The following is a 10,095-nucleotide window of genomic DNA, read 5'->3' on the forward strand; positions in this document are numbered from 1 at the left end:
TGGTAGCGAGGGTATGTGATAAAATACCACATTAAATAACAAAAATTTAGGTTGAAACACTTTGGATAGGTTAAAAAATTGTCGACTGTCATTAAAAGTGTATACGGTGGAAGTATTAAGCAAGATTTCAAATACTATAAGCTAGTTTCGATATCAGGCAGGCACCATATTAGCCAAGCCACGCCAGAGCCGAAGCCGCCAGGATTAGATGCCGGTTTTGCGAAGACTCGTTTGCACGTGTGAACGAAGTTTTGTTGCACCTCGTGTCGTGGTGCCGTAGTGACGAACGGTGCAATGTCTTTCAACGATGACGGTGGCGTCGCGCGTTACGGCAGGAAGACCACCGCAACGCGGTTCGTGTTTACGCGTGAGGAGCGTGAACTGCTTGTCAATCTGGTGACGCGGCACAAGGCAGTTATCGAAAACAAGAGAACTGACGCGCTCACCAAGCGCGCTAAGGACAGTGCCTGGGAAAAACTGACGAGCGAATACAACAGCCAACCAGGCATTCGTCGCGTTACGTTGGCACAGCTGCGTAAGTTGTGGGACAATGAAAAGTCCAAGTGGAAGAAGATGCAGTCAGAGCAAAAGCGAAACTTGTATGCCACAGGTAAGTTTACGTTTGTTTACTACTGTAATCGGGGAGTTTCGAATAGCACTAAGTTAGCAGGCCTCGTGGGCGTAGCGTTTGCGTATGAGGGTCATATATGAGTTTTCAAATTGCGTCTCTTGCGTAAGCTATCCGAAAACGCCCTAATAAGGGCATAGGTTCCGCTCTGAATTATATGTCATAAATAAATGTGTACCTGCAAGAATTGTGCGAATCATAGGCGTGCACAGGGTTCTCTTTCAGGGGAAGGGGGTGACGGTTTTTCGCTTGCAGAAACATTTTTTAAATAGCATCACGTCGTCACCGTTCTTTTTTTTTTTGTCGGCAAAATCTTCCTGCACTTTTTTTCGCCACCGGGTGGCGAATGTGTCATTTCATTATGAATTAAGAAATGCATTTGCTCAGTTTGAACGTGCTTTGCACTCTATATACATATATATTATATATAAGTGCAAGTTTTGGTTTCTTTGTCAGTATTTCTGTCTATTTTTGCAGGACATAATTTTTTCTCGAACTTATATCACTGTACAGTTTTTTCTCTTAATTTCTTTTTTTGTATTTACTGATGTATATTTCTTTATTTACTTTGTACTAGCCCCTCTTACTCGATTCCGTATTGGGCTTTGTAAGGTATGATGAATAAATAAATGAATGAGTAGTAGTAGTAGTAGTACATTAAATAGTTATCTATGTGCCATAAATTTTCGCTGCCTATTTCTCTCGCATATGCGTTGTCTTCCTTAAGCACTTTCTTTGTGCTGTCACTTGAAATTTCAATGTATCCACGTAACAACATTTTCACACCTTAGGGGGCGGGCCATCTACCTGCCGGCCAATGAGCCCCTCATTGGCGCTAGTTGGAGCGGCGGCATCACACATGGGGACACGGCTCCAGAACCCTTATGACAGCGATGGAGTCCACCACAATCAGCCAGTGCTTTCTTTATCGCCGTCGCGGATTTTCGAGAGCATGCTCACTGGTAGCCAAGACAACACGGAAGAGCTGCTTGGTAAAAGACGAATGGGCAAAAACTGTCAGATGTAGCAACGGTCGTGCTGCTATATTGCATCAACTTTCTCATGTATACAATGTGGGAGGTGTTGCGTTTCAATGTTGTTTTGTTTTGTGACTAATGCCTCTGTTCCTACCATTTGCATATACATTTTACTAAAGTTTACGTGTACAAATAATTCTCATTCTCATTACAAGAACATGCCATGTTGTTAACAGAAAGTAATGCTATGTAATAAGCCTGCTATTACTCTTTTAAAACGTTCCTAGCATAATTTGACGTGGTTCAGCAAGTACTTGTGTGACACATACATTTCACATCATGGGTGGCCTTATAATAAGCCCAACTTTGGAATTGTATTTCAACTTTGCTTTTGTGTGCAGATGCCCTTTTCCCAGCGCCACTTCCCGGCAGCAAGAGGCTGACTAGCCCACGAGCTAGTACTCTTGATTTGCCAGGGATAGAATTCGCCAATTGAATCAATATTTTTGCTACAACTGAAGCTCATATTCGTGAAGGACAGTCGCTTTCTTTATTGTGTTTGTGTCTGATACTGTATGCATGCACATGAAGTATCTGTCACCATGTGTGATTACTGGTAAGGGGCTTGTATGTTTGCAGAGTGACGGTGTTGCATGCCACCAGCTCACACTATTTATTTTCATATTTACAACTGTTATTACTTTTTATATTTTCATCACGTACTGATTTGTTAAAATGTCGCGTGTTCACGTAGAAGCATGCAAACACACAAATATTTGTGCCTCTAGCATAAAGAGGCTTTTCTGATTACGTCGCATGCCAGCAGAGCACCAGTTCTGCTTCTTTTGTATGTGCTAACACAACCAATTTCATGCCATGGCCAGCTGTTGGAGTCACCAAGAGCTATGGGTTTGCCGAAATCGGGAGCACAGGCACCGCTAGTCATACGGCCCAACTGCATGCAACTATAAAAGTTCTGGCGACATGGCTTCTCGGGTTGTGTGACTAACATAAAACAGGAATATTGAAGATAAGTTATTTCTACTGTTTTATGTAAAATTAAGCCTGCCTTTTGCATGAAATATGTGGTTAACGTATATCACACACTTCAGAAAAAGGATGTGGGTAAAGTTATTTTAAATATAATGCTGCTGAGGTATTCCGCAGTAAAGGTCTCTTAGCTACTGCCATAGCGATATTGAGGTTGGACAGAACAGTATTTTGAATTATGTGTGCAAGTAACAGGCCAGGAATGACCCGGATAAATTGCCACACTTCTCTTTTACTTTCAGGCCTGATGCGTGATATAAAACGTGCTTGTATTTAGACTTGCAGCAGCATATAACAGTCATGCTGACAATGCTTACACGTGTTACGTTTCCCTACTTTATGCAATTGTATTGTGTGTGTGCAGACGAGACAATTCAGCCACAACTGCGATAGAGCGAGGGTGCTGGTTCCCCAGGACCTCATACTACACAGCCACCCACGGAAAGTGCTTGCGCAAGCTGTCCCTCTGACACCTTGGCAGTAGTTGCTCCTGGAAACGAGGAGTCACGAACAGCAGCAGCAGCTCCAGAAGAAAATGGAGAAAATTTAGTTGGTGCAGGAGAACGCCCACGGCCGAAATCAACGCGAAGCCGCCTAGCAGCCATAGAGCGTGTGCTCGCCCCAGAAGCTACGGCCCGAATGGAGGCCCTGAAAAATGATGTGCAGCGCAAGGCACAGCTGCATGCCCTGGAGCTGCGCTTGCGTAAGCAGCAGCTCTTGCACCAACGAAAAATGCACAGGATGCAAGTGCAGCTGTTGGAGCAGCAGCTGGAGCAGCAAAAATGGCGCTTCAACATCGAGCGCCAGAAGCTCCTTTTTGAATTACAGAAAAAACAGCAGCAGCAGCGCATAGAAACCCAGCCGGAACAAAAATAAAGCATGTGTGCAATCTCACACACCTGATGCTTTTATTCAAAAGACATCTGCAACAGCTCCATGTGTGATAAAAAATATGTATTGTTGCGAGTCAGCAAGGATGAAAAGAAAACCTCAAACGTGACGAATTCGGGAACTTTTCAGCATGCTCCCGTATTTGAACATGCATAGATTTCCCAATCTGAGGTTGTTGGTCTACTCAAAAGAACATGTTACACAATTTATTCATTAGGCGAGGTAAATGCACGAGTAATCAGCCGCATTAAGCATCGAGATCCGAGTAGGGTGTCGGCTTGGTTCGCCACATCAGGCTGCTGCCGCCTTAAGTGTTGTGGGATAATCACAGGTGGTGGTTCCGCGTCTTGCCTTAGGACTGCAAGGTTGTGTAGGGCAGCACAGGCCGTTGTAATGACGGCGGAGCGCTCCGCCAAGTTTTGTAGCCCCATGTCTAAACACGGGAAGCGACGTTTCCACACGCCGAAGGCCTGCTCGATCGTGTTTCTAGTGCGCATGTGAGCTGCTTGATACCTATGCACAGAAATCAATGTCGTATTACTGTATGAACCTACACTTATTAAACGATACACTTGAGTAATATAGCCAGGCCGCTAGTCAAAACTGTTGCTGCTAATATGCCGATTCTATTGTAACGTGGGATATATTCAGGGCACCAAAAACGATACATGTACCACGCTTATTGTAATAAAAGACTTCAAGCGCGATAGGTAGCACACACGTACACGTTTCGTTCTGGAGATGAAAGTTAAAGGGTTATACAGGCGTACTAACCGGCTCTCAGGGCTGTCCGGTGGCGGGTCAGACATCGGTGTCATGAGGAAAGACGTGCAGCGGTATCCGGCATCGCCAAGTAGGATACCCGGTACTCGTTTTTTCTCGTACAGAACACGTGCACGACTGTTGTCGAAAATACGACTGTCGTGCACTGATCCCGGCCAGCTCGAAACGACGTCGTATAATTGTAGCTTTGGCCCTGCAATCACCTATCGAAAATGCAATACATGTGATACTGTGTTTTTGTGCTGAAGCAGCCGTCTACTACGAACGTACTTAATGCCTGCATGATCTTGTTTCAGTGCAGTAGTATTCACTTATGTTTCAAAGTGCAAAGCTACCGTCATAAAAATTTAAAGCTATTCCATTTGTGGGCCAATATCAGCTGCACTCACGGGACAGGCGTCATCGCAGACGAAACACTCATGGAATATATGTGACGCCATTCGGATCGCTTCGCAGCCAGCACTCGCACGAGAGGGGTGAATTACCACTGCAACCAAAAACTTCAGTCCCCCCTTCCACTCCACCCCTAGCATTGCAAATGAGACCTGGGCCTGCTCGCTCATCTCGCGAATTGCTTAGCGCGGACTGAAAGAGGACCGTGAGATAACATGTGATTTTTGGTGTTGTAGCAAGCAATCCATGGGTTTAAATCGCGCTTTGGTCTTTCTTGTGAATACAGCTTTACTGGGTTGCAAACAAGCTAAACGAAATAATAAAAATACGCCACGTTGTTACAATAGCATGCACGGGGTTTTATAATCGAATTATCTACCATGAAGTTTTTTTTTTGCTAATATGCAGCCCATGGAATGCCTTGTGCAATGTTAATGTTGAATTACTACATTTTAGAAGTACTGCAAAGCTTTCAACGTTACCAGCGAAGAATTAGCAAGTTACCTGAACATTTATGGAGAAGTACCCCTTCCGGTTGCGGTAAACTTCGCCATTCAACCCACCAGGTGATTTGATACGGACGTGGGTGCAATCTATGCACCCTGTCACACCGGGAAACTTGGCGATCCGGTAGAATTCCACCATCGTCTCACGGAACCTGTCATCGGAGATAGGGAAATTCACGACAGCCGGGAACAAGTGCTTCGCGATCAGCCGTGACACACGTTCGATGACGCGGCTCACCGTCGGTTGAGACACATTCACCAAGTCGCCCATCACTACTTGAAAAGTACCCGCTCCATAAAAGCGCAGCTAATCAGAAGCTGCATCACAGGTGGAAGAGGGTGGCCACGATTGCTGCAGCTCTCCTCAAATGGCAAGCACTCAAGTAGCTTCTTCACGCTACTCTTGGTGAAGCGATAGCGGGCGAGAAATTCACTGTCTGTGAAGTGCTCCATGGGGTTCAACCGGTCTCTCAATTGTTGGCGTGGTATGCTTACACAGTCGTCCACGTCGCCAAACAGCTCGTCGACGCGGAGAACATAATCGACGAACGACGCGTAGTCCGCCATGATACTTGGCTCGAGGGACGATTCAAGGTAGCTCGATCGCTTCCTTGGAAATCTCGAGGAAACGCTCAAGATTTTCTCAAGTGAAGGAAGCGTTTCAAGTGAAGGGCGGTTTGTGAATGCGAAAACGCCACTTAAGGAGCGTTTCGAGTGAAGGGTCGAGTGAAGGAGCGTTTGTGAATACGGGCCCTAGACTTCTTAGACTACACTGATCTTATATGCCAGTGCATTCGTTAAGAAATTTCATGCCTACTCTTTTGCAGTTTGGTCGCAGTTTGTCAACGCGTGCGTGCGCTATCGTACTGAAAAGTCGCTCATTCGAAGAAAAAAAAGTGCTCAACGTCACCAGGAGAGCGTTACGTTTTTTTTCTCCTTGCTATCTCTCTCTTTTTTGCTTTCAGCACTTTCGACGGGATGACCGGAGAGAGAATGCAATTGAAGCGTGTGGTAAAATTTTTTGTAACCGCACTCGCACTGGATGGACTATATAAAAAATTGAAGCGGTGAATTCGTGAGACAACGAACTTCTTTAGCAAATTCGTTCCACAGATACTTAAAATAGTGTTGCAGGGCGCGTTTTCTATATACTTGTTCTGGTGCCTACAATTCACAACTCACCCATAATTTCCATATTTTCACCCTTTGGCACTCGGTGATATTCTGGAAATAAATCGTAAACGTAGAAATATTAGTACTAAAAATGGCAGGAGGCTTCTGTGTACCCACGCACTCAGATTTTGCAGCTGCCAGCTGAGACATTTCTTTCACAAGTTGAAAAATAATTTCTGGTGCCTTTATAACTTATTGAAGAAAATATGAAGTTATTAGGTCGTTATTACCGTACTACTTGAAATCTTGTACCAACACAAAGCTTTTGAGCGTTTCTTTTGAATTTGTGTAATGAGCCAGCAATTTCGTCTACAAGAATGTTACTTCCAAGCACATACGTTACATTGTCTCATTATCTCATTTTGGCCAAGTTCGATCGCGTTTGCATTCACGCTTTTAGTACGCACAATTTTTAGGCGTGATTTAGGCGCCAAAGTGTCACTAACTTACCTATTTTAGTTTTGGCTGCATGTATGTCGTGTGTTGCGGCATGAAGGTAAATAAAGATAACAAGGAATGAACGGCAGCAACAAATAAAGAACAAGATCGACGCGAGGAGCTATGGTGGCACATGGATCAGGGAAAGAAAAAGAAAAAAAGAGTTGTGCGTGGGAAGAATCGTTGGGGAGAGAGAGAGAGAGAGCAAGGTTACTAAAAATAAACGAACCCCAGTCCGGCCCATTAAAAAAAGGCCTGGCCATCAGACAGGCCTAGAAATTTCAAATGTTCGAGCAGTGCCTTCATTGATGTCTGGGGAGGAGTCCGCCAGCCACTTCTCCAGGGTCGCAGGTCTTAGTTTTCTAGAAATGTGCTTGAAGATTTCGGCCATGGCTAAAAGCAGCCATGCGGACGAGGAATCCTGGCTTCTGCCGATGCCTGGTGTCCTTGAGCCGATGGCTCTATGTGGTTGGAAGAAGTTCCCGGGCAGTGAAACTGTGCGCCTGAACTTCAGTCGTCTTGCCGCACCTTCTGGCTAATGGACTTCCAGCAGAACATCGAGTCCCGACTCAACGCTTGGAAGCGTCACATGTGGAACGCTCATGGTTTTAATCGGCTGGTTCGAACGGTGCTGGGTGCTTCCAGACATTGCCTTCTTCTTATATGGGAACTATCAATTGATTTGATATATACAGATGCGTATTTACTTATTGTGCATAACGTGAGTAGCAAGTTGTGCATTGTATATATGCGGGTGTGTTGAGAGATAAAATCTGTGTGAGTGTGTGCACAGCACGCAACGATCGTTTCGTCTTGATATCTCATGTGTAGGTGGCAAGTCGTAACTCGCTATGGTGGTACGAAACCCCGCGACACCGTACTCTTTTTTTCTGGTTGTTAATTGCATAAAATACAAAAAGAGGCATCATTTTATACTTAACAAGGATACTAGTGAAATGTACCACGGACCTTGTATGGAAAAATTGAAGGACGCTCGAAAGGAACGCACAAGTATACACAGGACAAACGTGAACAACTGTCACACTTATTACGGTTTTTTCTTTGAACAATGCAGAAGTAGATGCTCCTATATATATATATATATATATATATATATATATATATATATATATATATATAGATATATATATATATATATATATATATATATAGAGAGAGAGAGAGAGAGAGACATTTTTTTTCTTCTCTTGAGCGTGTAGTGACCGATATGCGTCTCCTGTCACTCTGTGTCGTCTCATACAAGGTGTGTGTATTCAGGGGATTTACGTGCCCGGTGTTCTTTTCGCTAAATGAGAAGCATTTGTTTGTGTACTGCAGACAGTTCCATCGTTTCTATCTATCTATCTATCTATCTATCTATCTATCTATCTATCTATCTATCTATCTATCTATCTATCTATCTATCTATCTATCTATCTATCTATCTATCTATCTATCTATCTATCTATCTATCTATCTATCTATCTATCTATCTATCTATCTATCTATCTATCTATCTATCTATCTATCTATCTATCTATCTATCTATCTATCTATCTATCTATCTATCTATCTATTTATCTATCTATCTATCTATCTATCTATCCACCTACGGCTTTTAGCTCTCCCGGCCGTTTCGATAATGGTATTGATACCAAACTTGGTATGGCATATCATGACTGTATGAAGAACATATTTGACTAGTCATAATGATAAAATCATGACATGTATGTTATGAATGTCATGATTTACATTTCATAGTCCTGCAGGTTTTGCGGTGGTTTCGTTCACATGGCAAGTCGCAAAACGTGTATGGTATGGCATGATTGCATGGCGAACACAAGCCACAGACCCTAACATGAAAATCATGACATGTGCGTCATGTAACAACAGGACTACATGCCACGCTCATGATGCGCTGGTGGCCGTTTCGCTAGCTTCACTTATACCAAATTTGGTATTAGGAGACGTGAATGGATGACGAAGGTATGATACTGGTGCAAACATGATAAACATGAGATGCGTGTCATATAACAACCTGACTACACGCTACGCTCATAATGCGCTCGCGGCCGTTTCGCTAGCTTCACATGTATGAAACTCGGTATTATGCTACGCCAATGGATGACGGTGGTATGTGACTAGTGCAAAGATGACAATCATGAGATTCGTGTCATGTGAGAACATAACTACATGCCACAGTCAATACGCCGATACATTCTGACGTGACGCGGATCGCTTGCTCAGCGGCGTTCATTTCGTCGCGTCACGCCGGCGTGGCCGCGGCAGGCGCCGGTACTGCCATATACTCGTGGGCGCGTGCCACGCCACGTTGCTTTGACGCATGCACGTTTCAGCACGTCCTGCATCCCTCCGTCACGAAAAGAGGTGGACGCAGGGCTGTTTGGGTGACGCATCGGTGCGAAATGCAGCATGTCGCATTTCATGCCGGTTGCCATCGGGCCACGCTGATGGACGCTGGTCGCACCTGGCGTGAGTTCTCGCGTTTTGCTATCGTATAACGTCGCTTTTTCCTGCGTGCGCGCGCGATTACCTCACGTTGGGGTGTATTGGGCCCTTCATGATTCACTCGCGGCCGTTTCGCTAGCTCCACATATACCACATTTGTTGTTACGTGACGTCAATGGATGACGAAATATATGAGTGGTGCAAACATAATAATCCTGACACGCGTGTCATGTAAGAACATGACAACATACTACGCTCATAGTTTGCTAAAGACCGTTTCGCTAGATCCACATATACTAAATTTGGTATCACGTGACGTGAATAGACGACGAAGGTAAACGACACATCCAGACATGATAATCATGACACAGAAGTCATGTACGGCATCATTTATCTCTACCTCGTTACGTTGTGCTGATTTAAAAATGACATATCAACCGTTCTTCTTCGTGCTTCGCATATCATCGATTGCCACTGTACGTGGGATCTCTGCCAACTTTTTGTTCGACAGCTAGTCCTACTCAATAAAGGTAGCCTAAGTGGAAATTTGTCCCACTTCTTTTTTCGCAATGAAACGCTTGTGGATCTTCGAATCTGCATTCATTAATTTATTTAATTTATTTATTTTGTTTATTTGGTTTGAGTACAAAGAAAACATGGAGGCACAGGAAATATGGAGGGAACAGGCTGACAACTTCCACCTATAGGGGCACAACGCCTGCCTGCTCCTTCGGGAAGGGGAGGCATAGAGGAAATAAGGGAAGAAAGAATAAATATTGGGGGGGGG

The 10,095-nt window shown here is 44.2% G+C and overlaps 1 protein-coding gene across 1 annotated transcript; it reads left to right on the forward strand.

Annotated features, from left to right (window-relative positions):
- Window positions 1–294: 294 nt before the first annotated feature.
- Window positions 295–2,277, forward strand: LOC119161792 (myb/SANT-like DNA-binding domain-containing protein 3). Its single transcript, XM_075885546.1, has 2 exons — window positions 295–610; window positions 1,420–2,277. The coding sequence occupies exons 1-2, from the start codon at window positions 295–297 to the stop codon at window positions 1,653–1,655; spliced, it is 552 nt and encodes a 183-aa protein (XP_075741661.1). The 3' UTR covers window positions 1,656–2,277.
- Window positions 2,278–10,095: the final 7,818 nt, after the last annotated feature.

This window comes from Rhipicephalus microplus, chromosome 2 (assembly GCF_043290135.1).
Source record: "Rhipicephalus microplus isolate Deutch F79 chromosome 2, USDA_Rmic, whole genome shotgun sequence".
Lineage (NCBI taxonomy): Eukaryota > Metazoa > Arthropoda > Arachnida > Ixodida > Ixodidae > Rhipicephalus > Rhipicephalus microplus.